Source organism: Balaenoptera ricei, chromosome 4 (assembly GCF_028023285.1).
Source record: "Balaenoptera ricei isolate mBalRic1 chromosome 4, mBalRic1.hap2, whole genome shotgun sequence".
Lineage (NCBI taxonomy): Eukaryota > Metazoa > Chordata > Mammalia > Artiodactyla > Balaenopteridae > Balaenoptera > Balaenoptera ricei.
The window spans coordinates 153,050,655-153,073,713 of NC_082642.1; the positions used below are offsets into that span (position 1 = coordinate 153,050,655).

The 23,059-nt window shown below is 47.9% G+C and overlaps 2 protein-coding genes across 3 annotated transcripts in view; one reads left to right on the plus strand and one right to left on the minus strand.

Annotated features, from left to right (window-relative positions):
• Positions 1 to 7,740, plus strand: part of SIM2 (SIM bHLH transcription factor 2) — a 49,347-nt gene extending 41,607 nt beyond the window's left edge. For both annotated transcript variants that reach the window (XM_059921514.1, XM_059921513.1), the window contains exons 8-11: positions 445 to 592; positions 1,925 to 2,093; positions 2,640 to 3,048; positions 5,289 to 7,740. In XM_059921514.1, coding sequence (XP_059777497.1) covers positions 445 to 592; positions 1,925 to 2,093; positions 2,640 to 3,048; positions 5,289 to 5,728 — 1,166 coding nt within the window. In that variant the 3' untranslated portion in view covers positions 5,729 to 7,740. The remainder of the gene's footprint in view (positions 1 to 444; positions 593 to 1,924; positions 2,094 to 2,639; positions 3,049 to 5,288) is intronic.
• Positions 7,741 to 9,156: 1,416 nt separating this feature from the next.
• Positions 9,157 to 23,059, minus strand: part of HLCS (holocarboxylase synthetase) — a 195,038-nt gene continuing 181,135 nt past the window's right edge. The window contains exons 8-11 of the mRNA XM_059921515.1: positions 21,803 to 21,963; positions 16,571 to 16,685; positions 14,194 to 14,407; positions 9,157 to 12,339 (exon numbers count right to left, since the gene is read on the minus strand). Of these exons, the coding sequence (XP_059777498.1) occupies positions 12,168 to 12,339; positions 14,194 to 14,407; positions 16,571 to 16,685; positions 21,803 to 21,963 (662 nt within the window). The 3' untranslated portion in view covers positions 9,157 to 12,167. The remainder of the gene's footprint in view (positions 12,340 to 14,193; positions 14,408 to 16,570; positions 16,686 to 21,802; positions 21,964 to 23,059) is intronic.

Below are 23,059 nucleotides of genomic sequence, written 5' to 3' on the forward strand. Positions count from 1 at the left end.
AACAACTACATCACACACACCCCTTCCTTCCACCTATTATGAGTTTGGGGGATTATAACGTAATTATGGCATTTTGGAAACTAAAAACCAAAACCAATATTATCACTCTGCCAGGTGCCAATGTTGTCTGGAGACTAATTGCTTCTCCCAGGGAAATCAGTGACAATTAAATTAGAGTTCTTCACAGCGGAGGGGAGAAGTTGCTCCATGGACCCCGTGAAATTGTAGGCAAAACTCTTGCGTGTGCGCACATGCGTGTGAGCGCGCACACACACGCGTGCATCTTCCTATGGAGAAAGCCCACTCTCTTAGTCAAGTGCTCAAAGGTGTCCTGGACCCCAGAAAGGTCCAGAACCTGGGCTGTAGGTCAGCCGCGGGGGCGGCCTCCTCCAAGGCGGGTCCTGCTAATCATTCCCCAGGACTCATGTCACCTTGTTCTTGCAGTGCTGGTGAAGGGCCAGGTCACCACCAAGTACTACCGGCTGCTGTCCAAGCTTGGCGGCTGGGTGTGGGTGCAGAGCTGCGCCACCGTCGTGCACAACAGCCGCTCGTCCCGGCCCCACTGCATCGTGAGTGTCAATTATGTCCTCACGTAAGTCAGACGCATTTGTTTCTCTCCTTGCTCTCTCCTTCTCCCCCAGCCCTCATCAGATCGCTCCCAGAAGCACCATCTCTCTCTCCCTCTCTCTTTCTGGAACTGTTCATTTGTCTCCTGTTTTGTTTTCCTGAACAATCTGGTCGTCTGGGAAGGGCTGAACGATTTCTATATCAGCACTGAGGGCCGGGTGTGCCCCGAGGCTTAGGATGGGATCGGACGGCCCGGGTGAGGGGGGTGAGCGGGCAGAGGGAGGGCGGGCGATGCCCCCCATCTTGAACAGGATGGAAAGGGGATGCACATCCCGGACCAAGAATACAAACTTATACTCTCTGGGCCCACAGACATTTAGGTCATCCTGCTGCTTCTGCCATTTGAGACAGGGGCTATCTCCCATTTTTTCCTTGTCTTCCTACGTAGCCTGTTGTAAATGATAGTGAACATTTAGCACCTTTAAAACTCCAGAAGGTTAAGTTCAGTCGCAGTTAAGACCATTAGAAGCAACAGGACCTAAGTCTACCTGGGACCGTATGTTCCTCTCCACCCCCCGTGGCTACTATGTGTTAAATCACTTTGCACGCAGCCCCACCCTGAACAGGGTCCTCTGTAATGCAGTGAGGTTTTAGGCTCTCTGTTCATTCAGAGTGAGTGCCAGGTTCCTGGGGGTTTGGGGCGGGGTGAGAGGTAGGTGGTGGTTTTTTTTAGAGGTAGAGTGATTTTAGCAAAACTGTATGGGAGAAAGCATTTTAGTCCCTTAATGATTCTTCCTGAGCAAACAGGCGTGGGCTGGGGCTGGGGCTTTGGGCAACTTCCCCTCCTGAGAATCTGACGGTGCCGAGTTGGCTCTTTAGGGCAGGAATGGGCCCCTGATGTGGAAGTGGACAAGCCTGGAAGCCAGGCTCCTGGACCACCAAGGGTCCCCACTCACACCTCCCTGGTGCTAAACAGGGAAGCAGCTGGGCCACAGACACTTACACCGATCAGTAGCATTTCTGTCCTTTCCTTTCTGCCCTGACACCCTGCCTAGTGGCGAATGGTGTCCGCAGGAAACGTGCGTGGGGCCTTATGGGGTGGGAGAGAGCCATACTGCGCTCCCTCTATTCCTGCGGAAAAACACTGACGTCACTCAGCATCTCCCGGGGGCTCTGAGCTCGAGGCTGTGGGGTGGCTTTTATAATGAGGGTCAGCCGTCCCTCGAATCCCAGCCCCATCCACTTAGTGGAAACGACACAGTGGAGCTTCTCGAATGAACTCGCCCTGGGGATGGTCCCGGGAGCCTGCCCTTCCTCACAGCCCGTGGACATGACCTGTCCCGCTCTTGTTCCTCAGGGACATCGAATACAAGGAACTGCAGCTGTCCCTGGACCAGGTGTCCACGTCCAAGTCCCAGGACTCCTGGAGGACCGCCTTGTCTACCTCACAAGAAACTAGGAAATTAGCTAAACCCAAAAACACAAAGATGAAGACGAAGCTGAGAACAAACCCTTACCCACCACAGGTAACACACACCACCTGCAAGGACTCAGGGCACCTGGGCACCTCAAGGAATGACGAACCTCTGATCGCACTCAGGGGTCTCCCAGCCCGGGAGTTGCTCTGGGATGTCCCGCCCACAGGGTGGAGACGCGGCCTGGGGAAGGCAGGCAGAGCTAACATCCAGGGGGATGAGTCAGGTCTAGGAAACAGAAGACTACATTGGGGAGGCTTATCAGCTGCTAGAATCCATGTGCCTGGTGCCTCGTGTTTCCATAGCATTGGATTTTAATGGAAACCTTCCCTCTCTCTTTTAAAGTCTTTTGCAAGCTCTCAGAAGGCGCAAGTGGCTGCATGTATCTGGTGTTTTGTCACTTGGGGTGAGATTATCTCTTTCCACCCAGAGGGTGGGTCCCTGGGGTGCTGTCTCCTGGGCACCTGTCCCCGGTGGGACCTCGCGCTGGTGGCCGGGGTGGGCCCAGCCCTGGGATGGGGCGGGCACTATAGGATCGGAAGGCAGTTGGCCGCCGGCCCCTCAGTGAGCCCTTCATCCGTCTTCTTTGCTCGGCAGCAATACAGCTCATTCCAAATGGACAAACTGGAATGCGGCCAGCTCGGAAGCTGGAGAGCCAGCTCCCCCGTCCACACCCCGGTTCCCCCAGAACAGCAGCTCCATTCAGAAGGCAGCGACCTTCTGTATGCCCCGTCCTACAGCCTGCCCTTCTCCTACCATTACGGACACTTCCCTCTGGACTCTCACGTCTTCAGCAGCAAAAAGCCAGTGTTGCCGGCCAAGTTCGGGCAGCCCCAAGGGTCCCCGTGCGAGGTGGCACGCTTTCTGCTGAGCACGCTGCCAGCCAGCGGCGAGTGCCAGTGGCACTATGCCAACCCCCTAGTGCCGGGCAGCCCGTCTCCAGCTAAAAGCCTTTCCGAGCCGCCGGTGAACCCTGCTCGGCACAGCCTCGTGCCAAACTACGAAGGTGGGTCATGTTTGCACGAGGGGAGGGGGCAGGGCTTGCACAGCGCTGTCGGTGGGTGGCAGATGGAAAAAGAACCCTCACACTGTGGGCAAACTTTCCCTTTTTTTCTGCTTCTAAGTGGGAATGGCTGTGCTTTCCTGCCCTCACTGAGAGCGCTTCACGAGGGTGCCGAAAGCTGGGCAACTGAGCCAGTGTGCCTCGTGGGCACCAGGGAAAGTGCAAAGGGCAGAGGAAACTGGGTGTTAGGCCACCCTCCATAAAAATCCTGGCCCTGTTTGCTCCCCAAAAGGGAGGCAAAGTGATTTTCCTATGTACTGAGAACCCCCAGCTATATTTATTTTTTAAGATTACTTTCTACTCCACCCAGAAATGAACATGGAACACTATTGGTTTTCTTCCCATGCCAGTTTTCGAAGTGTGGGAAGCGGTGGTGGAAAATCACAGGCTCAGGGACGGAAGCGCCACTCACCACCCCAGGGCAAATAGCACAAACGCTCCAGGACTCAGTTTCTTCATCTGTAAGACAGGAACATAGGCCATGTCAATTGCCTACCGCAGGGCTTGGCAGACAGACAGGAATGGCCTTCCAGCCAGCTCCTCCTGGCGGCAGACAAGCAGAGGTCCTCTGTGGAGGTGCCACCAGCTGCCCCAGGCCCAGCAGACTCCTGCCTGCTCCTTGGGACAATCCCAGGCAGAGGGTAGAAGGTGGGAACTGAGGGTTAGCTCAGCGGGGTGTGTTCCTGTTTCACGCAGACCTAACTACTGCTCAGACTGTAGACGAGGTTTGTGTAAATGTCCTGCGGGGACCATTGAATCACAGAGAAGCGTCACCTGCGTAAGGAGAGCCCCCTGGAGTCCCCCTCCCACCTTTCTCTCTTTGCAGGCAGCTGGGGCTCTCTGCTGCTCCTAGGGCTGCTTTGTGAACCTCTCGCTCTGTGCTGTGACCCAGTCTTTACAAGCCTGTGAGATAAATTTGGTCTCCATAGACGAGAAGAGGGCTAGATCCTGGGAGAAATCTAACCTTCTTGGAGATTAACAGGACATGTTTCTCAAAAGTAGCCAGTTTAAAAAAGAACATACCAGCAGCTGGGGCAGTGCAGCTCTGCCTTTTGGCCTCAGGCAGCCCAGAGATTTGAATCCCCAGCACCCATCAGTGCATAGGATCCCTCAAATAACCAAGGAAGGGCCAAGGGAAAAAAACAAAGCAAAGGGTTTTCATAACAGCTGAAAATACTATCCACTTGAGACTGAGTTGAAAAGATTATTTTTGTGTGTGTGCGGGGGTTGACCAGTGAGATAACACAGTATTTGATTTTTTAAATTGCTATTTTGAAAGTGTAAGAGGTTAATAACCACTTCATTTGTCAGTCACTTGGTAAAAATTGGACCAAAGGTGCTAACTGGGAGCAGTCTGTGATCGACTTCCTAGACTTTTTGATATTAAAGGAAGAGGAAGGATGTCTTAAGGTTTAAAAAAAAAAAAAAAAAAAAAAAAAAAGACTTCCCTGGTGGTCCAGAGGTTCAGACTCCACACTCCCAATGCAGGGGACCTGGGTTCGATCCGAGGTCAGGGAGCTAGATCCTGCATGCCACAACTAAGAGGCCGTGCAGCCAAATAAGTAAATAAATAAATATTAAAAAAAAGGGGAGGGGAGCCAATTGATTGCAGACATCTAATTAGTGACGATGGTTATTACTTTAATTATGACTAAAGGGAGCAGGGTGATTACCACTCCGCCCTCCCCACTGAGGTAAAAGCAAAAAAGATCAGGGCAGCCTGGGGTCACCTAACACTAGGGCCGAGGAAGCCTCTAGACCAACGCTGTCCAATATGGTGGCCACCAGCCCCGTTCGGCCAGTGCAATGAGAGGTGCTCGGAGTGTCTGCACTGCATTTCAAAGACAGAAACAAAGAATACAATTTCTCTCCGATTTTTATATTGAGTACACACTGAAATATTAGTCTAGCTATGCTGCATTAAATTATCTTACTAACTCCATCTGTCTCTCTTCACTTTTTCTTGTGGCTGCTAGAACATTGCAACTGGCATCCTGTGATTGGACATCACGGGCCCGGGACGCACGCGGGAATGGGCGAGGGCGGCTCCGGGGCTCGAGCGCGCGGGCGGCAGGGGTGGCCCAGGGGCGGTGGCGGCCCCAGGGCCCCCCGGCTTGGTGTCGCTCTAGGCATGTCCCCTTCCTCCCCCGCGCGGGCGTCTAACGTGTCGCCTGTCCCCGCAGCGCCCGCCGCCGCCGCCGCCGCGCGCAGGTTCGGCGAGGACACCGCGCCACCGCTGCCGAGCTTCCCGAGCTGTGGGCACTACCGCGAGGAGCCGGCGCTGGGCCCGGCCAAGGCCGCCCGCCAGGCCGCCCGCGACGGGGCGCGGCTGGCGCTGGCCCGCGCGGCCCCCGAGTGCTGCGCGCCGCCGGCCCCCGAGCCGCCGGGCACGCCGGCGCAGCTGCCCTTCGTGCTGCTTAACTACCACCGCGTGCTGGCCCGCCGCGGGCCGCTGGGGGGCGCTGCGCCCGCCACCCCCGCCCTCGCCGGCGGCCCCGGCGCCCCCGACGCGGCGGCCGGCGCGCTGCGACCTCGGGCCCCCGACCCCGCCGCCGCCTCGCCGCCCGGCGCGCCCCTGCCGCACTACCTGGGCGCCTCGGTCATCATCACCAACGGCAGGTGACCCGCCCGGGCCGGACCGCGGAGTCTTGGGGCCGCCCCGCCTCGCGCCGGGCTGCCCGCGGGGAGAAGCCATAGGCCAGCCTCTTTGGCTCCCATTTTACCAAGTCCAGCCGAGTCAAGAGGGACGAGCTGTACGTGCACGATTTAAATTAATTTATACAAAGACAACTATTTTACGAGAACTCCAGCGCCGGCTTTTAGATTTTTACCCTAGATGCCATAACCGTCCGTGTAGAGGACAGAGACACGGCGACGTTGGGGAGACGTGACCGCCCGACCTTTGTTCTGCAAGAGCCGGGTTTTCTGAAAGGGCGTAGCTGAGCGTCCCCGACGGCTCACGTGTGGCCTCAACTACTCCGTCTTTGGGGGGACTTGGTTTCCTTACCTTGAAATCAGGCTTGCGCGCCTTGCGTGTCCCCGATGCTCAGTAACAGTCCCTCTGGGGGCTTGGAGGAGTCTCCGCTCCACAGATACCCTCCACTTTGCGGAGGAAACCCCACCCTGATACAGTCAGGGGTGCCGGTGGGTGGCCGACCTGGAAGCTTCCTGTATCCAGAGCCCTTTTAGATTAAGTCAAGGCAGAATGTGATGATTTAAGTCCCATGAACGGACAACTCCGTTGTCTTTAAAAGTCATTCATGAGTCTAATTAAAAGCTGTTGTTTTAATTTAACCCTTTCCTTAATACAAACATCAACAAGCCCAGACCAAGGGGGTGAACGTGGGTGTGCTTCACGAGTGCATTCACAAGCTCTTATTCCCTCCTAACCCCATGAACTCTTGAGAATAGCACCTTCACAAATATATTGAATAGGCATTAAATGCAAATATATATATATATAGCCAGATATTTTATGAGAATGACATGTGGATGATTTCGGTGCCCAGTGGATTGGCTACCCCTGTCAAGTTTGATGACAAGGCAAAATCCCTCTGGCCCACACAGACCTGTAATTCCCTAGGCTCGTGTTTGCTACAAGTAGTGCTAATAAAGTTAGTTACATTGCATGTGCAATATGGAAGATTGTCAATGGACTGCGCCTTGTGGAAGAAAACATGCTAAAGGGATGTAATGAAAATGATGTACACGTTGTCTTCAGCGTTTTCTGCATTTTATACAGAGCAAGAAAACTCCACATGAACATGTCATGTGTATAACAGGTAAACAGAAATCTTTTTATAAAGAACCAGCAGGGACTTCCCTGGTGGCGCAGTGGCTAAGACTCCGTGCTCCCAATGCAGGGGGCCCGGGGTTCAATCCCTGGACAGGGAACTAGATCCCACACGCATGCTGCAACTAAGAGTTCACATGCCACAACTAAGCCCACATGCAGCAACGAAGACCCGGCACAACCAAATAAATAAATAAACGTTTCTTTAAAAAAGCACCAGCAGTGTTTTTAAAATAAACTTCCATTAATTTTTGTTTTATTTTTATACTTTTGCTTCAAGATTTCACAATTTAAAAATCCTATCATGGTTCTGAAGTGGATCAATGCATTGAACCACCCTTTTTTCAATCTGCTCCACACTATAAATGCTCTCCCATTTTGCTGCTTTTTCAAAAATGGTTTACTTTTAGGAAACTGTCCACCTTTCTGAGTGGAAAGGTTGTTCACAAATGTCTTTAAACTCACTGTTCTAGAATCAAAGTGCACCTATGTCAACCGTTCTTAAAATGTGAAAGGACCTGTTGCCCACCCAGTGTCACTATGAGGACCTGCCTCATTCCGTAGGCGTCAGCTGCCTTAAGGTACAATTTGCAAATTTAGGAACATGTGTCTTGCAGTAAAGAGACAGGGTCAGAAGAATCATAGGCATATACCCCTACACAGCACTTAGCCATACCTCATGAGCAGCTTGTTTTGAGTGTGTGCACACATAAAATAAGCCTGGGGTATTATTTTTATGCTGTCGAGACCCGTAATTAAACCATGATTCCAGGAAGGTGCAGGTTTGATGAGCAGGAGATTCACCTGACATTTTTCAATAAAGTACTGTAAAATGCATACAATGCAATTGTGTCTACATTATCATTAACCATTGGGGGCTGTATAAATAAATACAAACCATGAAGGCTTTCGGAGCAGTTTAAGATCAAAGGTTACTGTTAGGAACGAAGACCGTTATAGATTTATAAATGAGAACATAAACAGGCTTAACGATGAGTGTGTATGTACTTGAAAAATAAAATGTGTACTAGGAAAAACTGCGTTGCCTAAACAAACATCACAGTTTTCATAGCCTAGAACATGAAAGAAGATTCCTCTGCAAGCCGGTTTCCAGGCGGCCAGCAGCTCGGAGAAAAGTTAACAGAGCAGTTACTATGGCAACCTGATATGATTACCTCCATCTTTTAGTCTGCACATTTAAGCTGGGCATATTGTTTCTTGACTTCCGTGAGGCTCTGGAAGAGGAAGAGGAAGCATTTTAATAAATATGCATCTCTTTCACAAAAAAAGAAGAAAAAAATTGTAGTGGGTCCTAGCATGTTGACAAAAATGCCAGATCAAATGGATTTGAGAAATCAGCCCAGTTCAAGACTGACTTGGCCCTCCCTCCACTGGGCCTCCCAGAGAAAGGAATTCCTTTATGTTCAATGAAGCCCTTTCTAGAAAAGCCATTCCACTCATACCTTTGTAGAGAAGTGAACAGGGTGTGAAGGGCTGCTCTGAGGAAATCTGCAAGAGCCTGTATTTTCTGCTCCCTCACCCCCGACCCCTTTTGTCGTTTTAAAGTCCGATGGGCCATGCCTTCCTCCTTTGGATCCTAAGGGTGGGGGAGGTGTAATCCTTCAACGAATCCTGTTTCGAGTCTACTGTAATTTATTGTAACTGTGAGACAGTAAAGGTAGACTTTGGGGGCTGGTACAGATGAAAGAACACTTTAAAATAAATTCCATAAAATTACAGTAGCTTAAAATATTAGTGAATAGTAGTAGCCCTTGGGTTATCTAAGGTGCGTTACTCAAGCTATTCCTAAACTTAAGTATGATAAATACGGTTAAAATCTTGGGGAAAAACTGTTGAGACAAAAGTCAAGCAGTTTCCACAAAAGAGAACAATTCGACAACAACAGAATCTGTTCTTATATTAAATTTGTTGTTATACTCAATTAATTTTCAAATTAAAAATTGACATTAGTAAATTTATTTCTCACCTCAGTTTTTTTTTTTTTTTAACTTTTCGGTTTGCTAACTTTCATTCTTTGGAGTAATATGATTTCTCTTTTGTATGATACATAATACATTTTTCAAAAATACATTTAAAAAGCCACCAGCTTCTTAATACTTAGAAATACATACATATTCCTTACTATGTTAAACTATTTATTTTTTTTTAATGTTTAAATATGAATAAAAACACTGTAACCAAAAGTAGTTGCTTATTTTTACAAATGAAATGTGGTAAAAATAACAATGAGCCCGAACTATATAGAAAGTCTTAAAGTTTATTTTGATAGACTTGCTTTTTGTAGGAATTGGTTTACATTAATTCCTTTTCAGAGATGATTCTTTGAAAAGCTAAAAATGCAGAGTTCACACTTTCTTTTATTTCAAATACGCATAGTAGTTACCCAGGAATACCGACTCTCCATTCTTTGTCTGTTAAGAGCAAACGGATCTATGCACTGTAACCCTAAAATGTCTCCTTTATACACTGAAACGGCTGCGTGAGGCTGGCTCCTCTCCCGGCTCCCGGACTCTCGGGTGAGAGGCGGCCACGCAGCCCCCCCGTGTGGGTGGGGTAGGGGTGCGGTTGCACGCCACGCGGGTCTGGGCCTGCGCACCCACCCACAGCAGTCAGGGGGCTGCAGCAGCGAACCCCACACCGGACACAAATCCTTTCGGCTCTGCCTCCACGCTGTAAACGCTGCCAGGATGAACAGTGCCGAGGAGCACTGCTGGGGCGGGGTGGTGGGGGGGGGGGGGATGCGTGCGTGTGTGCATGCGCGCGTGCGTGCCCGGGAAGCCCAGGTATTGCTGTGTCCTATTTTAGGGGGCACTTCCTCAAGAGTTCTTCTGAAATTTGCTACCAGCCCAGAAGGGATGACATCTTGCCCTTTACATAACCTGGTAGATGTTCAATGCACAGCCTCTAAACTGGGGCACAATTCAAATATCCTAAGAGCACACGCCAATCCTGAGTTTAGGTGCTGTGTTTTAAAGATTAAGAAGAAAATGCAAAGTGTCCGTTAAGACTTTAAAGCTCCTTGAGGTCACAGATTGCCGGGTGCATAAACGCCCCCAAACTGATGAGTGCAGTATAGCAAGTTTCCCTAATGCTAACAGCTGTAAGGAAAATGCCTTTATTCAGCTGTTCTATATGAAGCAGAATTTCAAAAGTCTTTGGTTCCTCTGAGGCAAAATCAGGTTTATGAAAAACGCAGCATCTGCTCCAAGTCTATGTTGTCTCCCTCAAGACAACTGGGTGTCGGCACAAGTAAGAACAGTCTTAAAGCACAGAGGCAAAGTGATATGCCCGGAACATCTCCATCTGCTTTGACATGGCCACACTTCATTAGTTTTAATTTACCAAAAGGAAATTAAATGATAACATTTTTTTTCCCCCAAAGCAGACTGTCTAGAAAAGGACTTCAGCTTAAAACAAATCGTAGCATGTTTCTCATTAAATAACCCCCCAAAGAAATTCAAAAAGTAATGATGGCAGCTCTGAGAGATGACTTGCCTTATATTACAAAGTTTGAGAAATGAAACTTGCAACATTAGCCTGAGATCTTTCTTCTTGATGATATTTTGCAGATGCCCTCTCAAGGGTGAGACCATTTTGTAATTTTGGGGTGCTGTGGACTTTAAACTTTTATTTAGACTTGGGCATTTAGGAGAGAGTGGTTTTTTTTGTTGTTTTGTTTTAAGAAAAATAATTCTAATTGAAGCCTTATTTGCAAAAATTACTTCTGAAGTTCTTTTCAAGTTACATTTCCAAAACACACATATTGGGTTAGTGGACTTAACTAAACGTGTTATTTGTTTCCTTCCTATGTGGCTGGCTATGCCTGGCTACAGGTAGACAGATTTTACACTGAAAACCACAAGTTTCTGGAGTTAGCCTGACTGGGTAAAGCTGGATGAAGAGGGTGCTAGTGCACAATAAGGGGATTTCGTTCAAAGCTGAGAGCCTCATCAAGTTTTCTTGCCACTAATTTCAGTTGGGATTGGCAGGAAGAGAGAAAAGTGGATAAAAATTGGCCTTTTCAGGCTGAAAAGTAATGTGTGTGATTCTCAAGTTCAACAGAGACAGGAGTTACATGGAAAAAGCATGGAATACATCTGGAAATAGCAAATGTATATCAAAAGGCTTCCTTTCTTTTGTTCTTCCATGCAGACTCCTAGGGCATCATATTTGGAACATCTTTTTTAAAGTTTCTCTCTCTCTCACACACACACACACACATTCTCTTAACTGACGGCATTCAGTAGCAATAACATTTTCTTTTTTGGCAATATGAAAAGGGGGCAAAAAAATGTGACTTACAAATAAAATGCCATGTACTTCTATATTCTGTGCACTGCACAGTTCCGCAGGATTTCGGAGCGAGCCTGAAGCTGGCTTAAAAGCGCCAAATCCTCCTTTGCGTGTGGTATGAGAGACTTCATCCCCAGCTGTTAGAACCAAATCATCCACCACACATCCAAGCAATTGCCTAATCAACGCTTTCAGGATCCTGAACTTGATCCCATCACTTCAGAATATGCAGTAAATTTAAACTTATGAAAGGAGAGCTCATTAATTAACATCAAAGTAATTAACTGATTTCCTCTACAAGGTCATTGCAACCATACCAGCCTGTTCCATTTAGACATTGTTATTGGACCACAAACCACAGGATGAGAGTAACTCTAGAAATCTACCTTCTCTTTTCTTCACTAACAAAAAAATAAAATGATAACTAAGTGCCAATATATGTTCCTGTAGGAAAACACCTCCCTGGATGCTTGTAAACAGTGTTACCATACCTCTAACTCACCAATGGTCTGGGCCCAAAAACTTTTTTAAAATTTGTTTTTAATAGTCTAGGGGTAAAGACCTCCACTACTGGGAAAATATTTGAATTATGCCATTGCTGTTTCCATGTAAAAACTACCCCCCTCCCCAATTAAGATGCATCCAATTCCAAGAGGGGAGAAGAATTTCACACCTATGGCAGGGCTTATACCTGAATTAAATCTTCCACTTGTCAACCCTCCACCCCCACCATCTTCAAACACCAAATAAAATGACAACAGAACAAAATTAAAGAATTAACAGGTTAAGTGGAGGGAGAAAAAATTTGCCTACAACTCCGAATTAGTTTTCCAGATCCATGGGCTAGGAAAGGCGGCAGAATCGAAGTGGAATGCTCCTGCGGTGGTTCTGCCCTTCCGTCTGTCCCAGCTCATGCCAGCTGTGGCCCGGGGCCCAGCAGAGGCTCCAGACAGGACTACGGCTGTTTGGGGATTATGAGGTTTCTCAGCATGTCGAAGGAGTTGCCGTCTGGATGCACAGTCACCACTTCGCTGTTTTCCTGGTGAACCAGAAGGAACCCGGAATCATCTAGGCCAACTATCCACACCTTTGGTCCCTCAGCGCTTCCCAGGCGGACTTGCTGAGCACTGAAAATGAAGAACAGCCCCCAGTCACAGGGAAATGTAATGCTGCTGCTTGAGACAATTAGTTAAGTAATTATCCATTATGCAAAAGGATTTGGGGGTGGGCTGGGATGGATATAGTTAAAATGCATCTGAGCCTGAGCTCTGACTTCCACTGGTCTCCCCTGAATTGTCCTGAAAACTACCCGAATAACCAGGGCGATGGAAAGTCCACTAGGGAGTTAGGAATTGCTTCTCTTATAAACGACGTCACTCCTCATTCTGATCATCTGGAATGATTATTTGCACCACTTCCTCACCCTCTAGCTACTTTAATTTTTTTTATTTATTTATTTTTTGCTGCATTGGGTCTTTGTTGCTGCACGCAGGCTTTCTCTGTGCGGCGAGCGGGGGCTACTCTTCGCTGCAGCACGCGGCCTTCTCATCGTGGTGGCTTCTCTTGTTGCGGAGCATGGGCTCTAGGCGTGCAGGCTCAGTAGCTGTGGCACGCGGGCTCTAGAGCGCAGGCTCAGTAGTTGTGGCGCATGTTCTTAGTCGCTCCGCGGCATGTGGGATCTTCCCGGACCAGGGCTCGAACCCGTGTCCCCTGCATTGGCAGGCGGATTCTTAACCACTGTGCCACCAGGGAAGTCCCTCTAGCTACTTTAAAGAAATATTGTGCAACCCTCTAGGTTTTTTGGCTGAGATTGGCCGCTTTCTGGCTGTGTTCAAAACTCTTATCAAGTTGGGTAGTGTCAATTATAAGTTAAAGTCATTCTAATTTTACTTCTTTCGAACAGTTTCCAAATGCAACTGTTGAGTTATATCCTTGTTAACAGTTTTAAAAGTATAGACTCTGTACCTCCCCAATTTTTATTCTGAAGAATTTCAAACCTACAGAAAAGGTGAAAAATAGTACAATGAACCTCATATTCCCCCTTCACTTATATTCACACCAACTGATAACATTTCCCATGTTTGCTCTCTTTACACACACACACACACCCCTACAGTTTTGTGGGGGTGTTTTTTGCTGATATTTAAAAATAATTTGCAGGCATCGTGACACTTTATACTTAAATACTTCAGCATGTATCTCCAAAGAATAAGAAGTATCTCCTACAAAACCAGAATATCATTATCACTCTCAAGAAATTTGATCTTGATACAATAACATTATTTAATATACACTCCCTGTTCAAATGTCCCCATTGTCTCATTAATATTCTTTGTGGCTATTTCCTCCCTTCCAGGATCTGATTATGAATCACATATTGCATTTAACTGTCATGACTCCTTAGTCTTCTTTAATCACAAAACTCTCCCACCTTCTCTTTGTCTCTAAGACACTGCCATTGTTGAAGGGTAGAGGCCTATTGGTATACATCAGTGCTTCTCAAATTGAAGTGCCTGAGAATCCCCTGGAGCCTTTGTTAAAAGAAAATGCTGAGCCCCAGCCTCAGAGTTTCTGATTTAGGAAGTCCAGGGTGGGAGTCAAGAACCTGCGTTTCTAACAAGTTCCCAGGTAAGGCTGCCACTGCTGCTGGGAGATCTCACTTTGAAGACGACTGTTATCAAGAATGTGCCACATTTTAGATTTGCCTGTTTCCCCACAATTAGATTCAGCTTAAACATGCTGGGCAGGAAAATCTCCAGTGATGTTGTGTCTCTCCCAGGGCATCCCACCAGGGGGCACGGGATGCCCGTTTGTCCCGATGACTGGAGACGCTAACTTGCTCGAGGTGGTATCCACCAGGTTTATCCATCAGTGAAGTAAAAGATAATGATCCGGACCAGTGTTTAGCTTCTCGTTTTAAGATATTAAACTACTGACTTAATAAAGGAATTTTAAAACAATGAAGACAAGCCAGCACTGACCTGTGTAGCCAATATTTATAATAGAGAGGAAGAACGCCACTGGGCCCTTCGTCCTGAAATGTGTCGATCAGCTTCTCCAGCATGGTCACACTTCTGGCGATGAGATAATCAGCTCTTAAGGGCTTTAGTTCGGCCCCGTGTTGCTTATTGTATTCTGTGATGAGATCGTTGACGCATATGGTGGGGTTGCTGTTAGTCACGTTAAATCCACAGCCTGGATGAAAACAAACAATTGGAAACACGAGTACCTCAACCTACTGACGACATCACACGTTTCTCTCAACCTCCTGGAAAAAGGTACAGTTTTTACTGTCAACTTCCTGCTTCCTTACCCTCATTTTGAGTTTATTGTCTCTGGCCACTTAGAGAAAGACTTACGTCTTTGAGCCCATCTTCCTTTCTCATCCTTCCCTCACGATCCCCATCAAACCAGAACCATTCCAAATTTATTACAAATTAGTTGGGGAAAAAAAGCAAGCCAGATTTGATTCAATTAAGCAGAAGCTATGAATGGCACAAAACAGAGTTGCTTCTGAAACGACCACTTCCTGTGGTCTAGCCAAGAATTGGAGCTCTGCACTGAGCCCGATGTAAAATAAAATCTCTTGTTTCTTTTTCTATTTAAATAATGGAACATATGCTTGAAAATAAAGAATTTTATTCAGGTCTTAAGAAGTAAACTCTGGATTCAGAGATTTCCAACCTTGGTCACGACTTAACCCTAAAACACATCTTTTAATGCTTCATCCTTGGAAGTCTTTGGTGCTAGGGTTACACTGTTGGCAAAAGGCCAACCCATGTTTAGTGGCTCTTTCACAAGCCCCTAAACCAAGGTTTCAGGAGAGTAAGTTTCTGGCTTATCTCTGCTGTTACTTAACACCACCGTTCTCTGCAGGAGAGGGGAATCTTTAGAAAAGCCGAATCTTAGTTTTCAGCAGGGCCCTGAATCAACCTCAAAGAGGTCTTCAATAAGAAATAAAATACTGCAAGAACTAGGCAGTAAGACTATCGTTTTTTTCAGGGCCTCTGAGAAAAAAATTCCCAAAATACTCGCCTCAGATAGAACAACGATATTTACAATAACTACTTTTTGGTAAATGTTCTGCGCCATTTTCAGTGTTAAGGGAAGGACTGATCGGCCTCAGATTATTATTTTTTTAAAATATACTGGCTATTAAAATACAAAGCAATGTAAAAAACAAGTAACTAGAGCAACAGGGGCAGAATCTGCAGTTGTTCATTTGTTCTTTCATTTGACAACATACACAATAGCTGAAGCACCTGTGGCATATAAAGCATTCAATCAAGTGTATATAGTGCTGAAAAAGCTCCCCTGTATTCAGAAATCCAAAGTCCTGGGAAAATAGCTACATGAACTACTGTCAACTTAGGCTGCATCTTTCTAAGGACCAGCAAGCACCCCTGACGGTGACCTTGAATCTTTCCCCAAAGACGCCCCCCTGTCCCCCTCCCCCACCTCCCAACGCCTTAAGACTATATGGATTCTCCCCACAGGAAAATGTTTCATTCCCCCCACAGTGACAAAATTCCCTAGCTCCCTGACGGAAACCCAGCACTGGGCCTCCTCAATATCTGTGGGCCCTATTAGGAATCTCTGCACCTAGCCCAGTTACTCATTTACCGATGGGAAACGGAGCTTGGAGGGTATGAAGAAGCCTTGCCTAGAATAATATTGCCAGTTGGTAGCAGAGCTGGAAGCATACACCTTGTATTCTTTGGCTGGCACTTCTAACACACAATCACATGTTTTCTCTCCATTACTGATTTTTGAACACCAATCAAGCTCTCCTGGGCATTAGGGAGAAGCTGATGCTTGGATGACCAGGGGCCGAGGAACTTCTGAAACCACATCAGATCCATCTCCTTGCCTGATACGGATGTGCTGATGTGAAACAGGGATTCTTTACCCCACCTTGACCAGCCTGGAGCTTCTTCTGAGGTCAAAAAGAAGGCAACTTTTCCATGGACTGGGAAGGTCAGATTAAGAATGCAAGAAAGACTGCCAGGACACCCATCCTTGAAATTAGCTTTCTTTTCTTATTACCAAATCATACAGTAAATGTTTACTTTCACTGTTTCTAATTCATTAAGAAGCAGGAGTGTGGAGAGGTATGAGAAAACACCTGTTTGGTGAGATGCCAATTCGGTGGTTTCCATGGCCATAGATAGAACACTAAACCCTTTGAAGGGCTTTCTACCAATCTGGCCTGTTGTGCACACATATTGTGTTCTATAACTCAAGACTCAAAGAAAAAGTAATCCCATATGATAATCCACTCCCCCCAATATAGCCATGTGTGAACCACTTTTATTTTTATTAATCTAAAAATTCTGGGGGAAGGCTTTAAAAACTTACCAATAAGTATATAAAATGTTTCTCCCATAAGTGTTGAGTTAACCAGAACTCCACCAAGCTTCATGAGGTCACTGTAATAAATATCGTTGGGCCACTTCACTCGTAAGTTGATATCCTAAAGGAAAATCTGCATATTAATCAAGCAGTCACAAGACACAGAGGGACGAGAAGAGGTCGTCCAGCTAAAATAAAACAAAAGAAAAAAGATGAACAGAATACTCTTGAAACAAATGGAACAGGGAGTCTCACCCTCTCTTCTTTTTGAGACAGCTAATCACCTCTTTGGAACAATCCAGTATTAAAGTACCTGGTGGGGCTAGAGGGAAGGAGACCTAAAGAACACATTCAACAGGAATCCCAGCATTCTCCCCACCCCCATCGCTGTTCATCATCAAAAACACTCTCCGAAGATGCCTGTTTTGGGTATTAAGTTCATTATCCCAATATCAACAACCACACCACAGAGTACCATCGTGTGCTGGGGACAGGGGCAGGGAGAGAATAATACTCTCAGGGTTCTTCTCCCTTAAGGAGCTTCTGCTCAAGAGAGAGACGAATGGCCCTGAACTAACCAACGTCCTAAAAGTCAGGTAGAAATGTCTCAGCAGAATGCTATGGAGATACAGAGGAGCAACTCGTTTTACCGAGTTATTAGAGAAGGTCTCCATGAACTGCCACCAGTCAACTTGGGAAAGGGACGTAGACTTGCCCAGTGGCCTGCTGCCTCTCCATCCTGAAGGATGTGGCCTGGGCAACCCTGCCTGTGCCTGGTCTCAGTGGAATGGGCCAAAGGTGAACACTGCCTTGAACTGGGCCACCCAGACCCCCACCTCCTGCCATGACTGTGAAGCTGGGGCATACAGACTGGGTGAGACCCAGTGGGCGCCAGAACTGCCAGGGCTCCTGGGTCTGGGACTGGCAGGCAGGTGTGGGTAGAAGGAAGCCCATCTGGACACGTGAGGCTGGAAGAGAGACACTCAGCAAAATAAAACCAAGAGACCAGAGAGTAGATAATGGCCTCTGAGTCCCACAGGGCTGGCTCTTTCTTCACGGGGGGCAGGCACGGCACCAAGCCCCATCTCGGAGCTGGCCTGTATGTCACTTATACCAAGCCCATGTGTCATCTCTATTTAACAAAGGGAGGACTGAAGCTTAGAGACATTGCCTGGCTTGCCTGAGGTTGCACCACCCGCAAGTGGCAGAGCTGGGACACAAACCCAGGGCTTTCTGACACCAACCCCTGGGAGCTTAACCCTATGCTATGCAGGCTGCCGCTTCCAAGCAATCCTCTTCCCTCCCTCCAGCAGGACTTCTTTTCACCTTGGCCAGTTAGAACATGTTTCTGTCCTTTAAAAGCTCATCTGCCCTATGATAGGGAAACCTCGTATTACTTTTCTGGACTAAACTAAGGTTCGGGGGGATGGGTGGGGGTGGGGTGGGAGTCTGTCCCGCAGGGGACATCCGGCAATACTGGGAGGCATCTCTGCTCGTCACAGCTTGAAGGAACCCCACCTGCATCTAGTGGGGAAAGGCCACTGATGCCGCTCCACCGCCTGTGATGCCCAGGAGGGTCCCACAACCGAGACGGAGGGGCCCAAGCGTCAACAGTGCTGAGACTGAGAGACGCTGGTCTAGACAACCTGCACCCAGGAGACCATGGTCCTGGTCACTCTCCCAATTCCCCTTCTTCCTCCTCTCTTGCCTACCCACGTCCCACTGTGGCCAGCACAGTCCCGGCCGGAGCTCAGAAACAGCTCCCCCACCACAGGGGCCGCTGCTTACTTCTGTGCTGGCCCTGCTCTCGGGCTCCTGTCTCACTTCACATTTTCAGGTCTAGTTAGTTAATGATGCAACCTGTGAAATTCTGGGTTCTCACCCAGGTGAACAAGGACATCCATTCCAAGATGAAGAGAAAGTCCAGGTGTTTTTCATTGTCTCAACCTTTTATTCAGACAGCTACTACAGACCTCCCATGTATAAAGCACTACGCTAGGCTCTTTGCGGACCAAAATAAAACCAATCCTGTGTTCAAAGAGCTGGCTGCTTTGTAGGAGTTAGAAGCGGAGCACAAATAACCCTGCTTCAAGCAATCCATGGGAGGTGCCCTAAAAGTGGCCCAGACATTTAAAGCGCTGCATGGCGTCGGAGGAGGGAGAGTTTGTAGCTAGGAGTTTCCAGGAATGGCATTTGAGCCAGGGCTCTCAGGGCAAATAGGACCTGGAGGTGCAGAGAAGAGAACAGGAGCAGGATGTACGGGTGGGAGGAGGCTGCAGAAGCCCAGCAGGACCTCGAGGACAGAAAAGCAGCAGGAGCAAGAGCGGGCCGCCCCGCGCGGGTTCCGGAAGGGGTGGCAAGCAGGCCACCGCACTGCCCCTGGTCCGACAAGGCTGGGTATGGTTTGTGTGCGGATGGTGACATCTGGCCGGGGACAAGAAGGGCAGGACGTAAGAGAGGCCAACCCAGCACAACGGGGGACCTAGTTCAACCTCGCCGTAGCTGTAGTGTGTAAGCTAATTAGACTCGGTGAAAAATGAATATTCAGGACCTCCCTGGCGGCGCAGTGGTTAAGAATATGCCTGCCAATGCAGGGGACGTGGGCTTGAGCCCTGGTCCAGGAAGATCCCACATGCCGCGGAGCAACAAAGCCCGTGCGCCACAACTACTGAGCCTGGGCTCTGGAGCCCACGAGCCACAACTACTGAGCCTGCGCTCGAGAGCCTGCGAGCCACAACTGCTGAGCCCACGTGCCACAACTACTGAAGCCCACACGCCTAGAACACGTGCTCAACAAGAGAAGCCACCGCAGTGAACCCACACACCACAACGAAGAGCAACCCCGCTCGCTGCAACTAGAGAAAGCCCGCACACAGCAACGAAGACCCAATGCAGCCAAAGATAAATAAATACATAAAGTTATATAAATAAATAAATAAATATTCGGCTGGCCAAAAAGTTCGTTCGGGTTTTTCCATAAGCTCTTACAAACGAACTTTTTGGCCAACCCAATACTAAGTAAGAGAGTAGATCCTAAAAGTTCTCATCACAGGGGGAAAAAAATGTTTTAATAACTATATGAAGTGATATATGTTAATAAAACCTCCCGTGGAGATCATCTTACAATATATGCACGTCAAGTCATTATGCTGCACACCTTAAACTTATACACTGCAGTATGTCATTTATATCTCAATAAGACTGAAAATAAAATAAGAATGAAGCCAATCCAAAAACCATACAGATAAGAAGATAAGGCTGAGCTGGACAACTGCAGAAATGGGATAGGAACTTTGGTGGGAGCTTCTTAAGGAGAATGGGGACACACACGCCCGGGTCCATTGTTGAGGGCAAGCTTTCCACCTCCCCACCTGCTACCCCAGCACCTGGCAGAGCCTTCGCACACAGCAGGCACTCAAAAAGTGCTTGCTAAGTTAACAAGTGAGGCTAAAAGGTCAAAGTTAAAGCCACGAAAAGGCTAAACATAGTAATTTAAATTTTTACTTTATTTTCCTAAGACTAATTAACCTGTTGCTAGGGTTAAAAACATTTTCCCCACAACAGAATTTTATCTTCTCAACTGCTTAGTGCAAGGTGAAGTGTCCGGTTCAGGGGCTGCATGCTGGGCCTGTGAAGGTTGGTGACAGTCTGATGAGCCCAAGCCCATGAGACACAGCAAGGATTCTGAGCACCTGGTAACAAGTGTCACGCTTCGGCATACATGCCAATGACTTGACGTAATACGGGAAACACGCACCCTGGTCCCACATACCATGACTATGAGGACATGGCCACATCGGAGGAGCTTAAGGGGCAGTGGAGAGGACTGCTTCTCCATTGAAACGCTCATGACAGGCCCCCTTTCAAAGTCATGATCTTAGCATCTTGCCTCACGAATTAATACAATCATTGTTTTTAGCCTGACGTTAAGAGCTGTAGGTGGGGAGGGAGGCTGGGGAGGAACTCCCTTATTTTTAATTGTATGTGTTTAATTTTTTTTAGATGAATGAATCTTTTTTAAAAATTTTTATTTATTTTTGGCTGCGTTGGGTCTTCATTGCTGCGTGCAGGCTTTCTCTAGTTGCAGCGAGCGGGGGCTACTCTTCCTTGCGGTTGCGTGGGCTTCTCTCACTGTGGTGGCTTCTCTTGTTGCAGAGCATGGGCTTCAGCAGTTGTGGCTCATGGGCTCAGTAGTTGTGGCTCGCGAGCTCTAGAGTGCAGGCTCAGTAGTTGTGGCACACAGGCTTACTTGCTCCACGGCATACGGGATCTTCCCGGACCAGGGCTCGAACCCATGTCCCCTGCATTGGCAGGCTGATTCTTAACCACTGTGCCACCAGGGAAGTCCCAAGAACCCCCTTTTTATATCCATATGAAATTCTTCCAGGAAAAGGAAGAGGGGGATACAGCAAGTGGAGCCTGGGGAATGGGAGAAAGGCTTCATGGCTGTGTTAACTGCTCTCGTTTCCTTGTCTTCTTAATAACTGACACCAAAGCATTCAAAAGTACTGATGTAGCAGGCACATCTGTCCCTACAGCTGGGTGCAGATGGCCCTAAACGAACATGCACATTGAACCCAGGCAGCCACAGACAAGGGATAGCTTTGCTGAGCACAGACTGTGGTAAATGAAGGTAGGAAATGAGAAGGTTTGTTTAGGCCTATAAAATAAGCCTTTTCACCAGAAAGCACCACGGATAAGTAGACCCATCCAGTCCAATGTGCTTCAATAAGAAAGAAAGAAAGGAAGAAAGGAAGGAAGGAAGGGAGGGAAGGAGGGAGGGAGGGAGGGAGGGAGGGAGGAAGGAAGGAAGGAAGGAAGGAAGGAAGGAAGGAAGGGAGGGAAGGAGGGAGGGAGGGAGGGAGGGAGGAAGGAAGGAAGGAAGGAAGGAAGGAAGGAAGGAAGGAAGGAAGGGGAAGGAAAGAAAGAAAGAGAGAGAGGGAGGGAGGGAGGAAGGCAGGCAGGCAGAAAGGAAAAAGAGGCTTGCCCTTACTAGGACATTTGACAAATGTGACAACAGGACAGAAAGGGAATTCTGGAAAATAATCACATTGCAGCAAGCCTGAAGCAGCTATAAACCTGACGGTGCTTTTAAACCTCCAGGAGCACTCTGCTGCCAGCTTTGCAAAAGCAGGCTGAGGCTCCACATGAAGGAATCGTTCAGACACGTACTACAAACACACCTGAACTGAGGTGTGCATGCATGGTGGGGATGTGACGGTGATGAACTGCACATACCTGGTACCCAGGAATGGACCTTACCGCCTCCACGACAGCCAGAGACATCAGATGCTGGACAAACGGAATCCTCTGTCCCAGCTGGGATCTCAGTGGGATGGAGACAAGCAGGGTAGAAAGAGCGCACCCCACGGGGCTCAGCCAAGCATTCCTTCCCCGCCCTGGAACACAAGTGCCATCAGGAAACCGGCCGTTCTGCACCATGAACAGACTCAGATGCACGGAATGCCGGAAAAACTGCTGAGGCCTCAGAGCCACACACTCGAGACCTGTCCCACCTGAACGACTGATGAACATGCTTGGTTATTCTGGGGTTAACTCAACAACAGAGAAGCTTTTTAAAATCTGAAGCTCTGTTGCTGAACAAGTTTCCAATAATCAGCATAATGTCCTCCCTCTGTGAGCATATCATTTATACTTTGATGATAAAGTCTTACACAGTGTCTGAACATCACTCGCAGTTTAACTCTCACCATACGGCAATGCAGGTGAAAAGAGAGACAGTGGGGAAACTGGACCGAATCTATACCGGTCCAGGAGAGGCCCTGGAAGCCATTTGCGAGAAGTGATCCCTACCGTGATGGTCCCACGGCGCTGTGAATACATTAAAAACCACAGAATAGTACACTTTAAACTGGGGGACTGGATGGTATGTGAATTAGATCTTGCTGTTTTTTGTGTTTTTTTTTTTAAGGAAGCTGAATTTGAAAAATGATCCCTGATATTAACTCTCTGAGTTATTTTTCTTAAAAAATAGAAGCCAAGAAAATAAAATAATCAAAACGAGAGGTATAATCAACCTTCTTCCATGTCTTTTTTTTTAAACCACCTTACTGAGCACCACAGCCTTGAATAAAATAAATTTTTTTCTCTCTTTGAGTTATGTTCAAAAGACATGCTCAAGAGAAAGAAGCGAAAACAGTGGATTTCTTATTTCGTTGCTTCTTCTGAGAAAGGCATAAGAGCCTCAGAGTTAAAAGGACGTTTGGGTCGGCCTGCTGCCAGCTGGGGGTGGGGAGAGACAGGGGCCAATCGCTCTCGGTATGACCACTGAGCACGAATCTGCTTGCGGCTGGACCCCAGATGGATTCTGGGAGGATGTGGGCTCTTGCCTCTGAGAGTCAGCAGGTGTTGGAAGCTCTGGGCAGCCCTTGGCTTCTTTGTGGTCATTCTGTGAATAGGCACTGATCATTGATCGAGTGCCCACTCCGTGCAAATTCCAGTGCCAGCTGGCAGATGAACGACCCCTGCATGTGA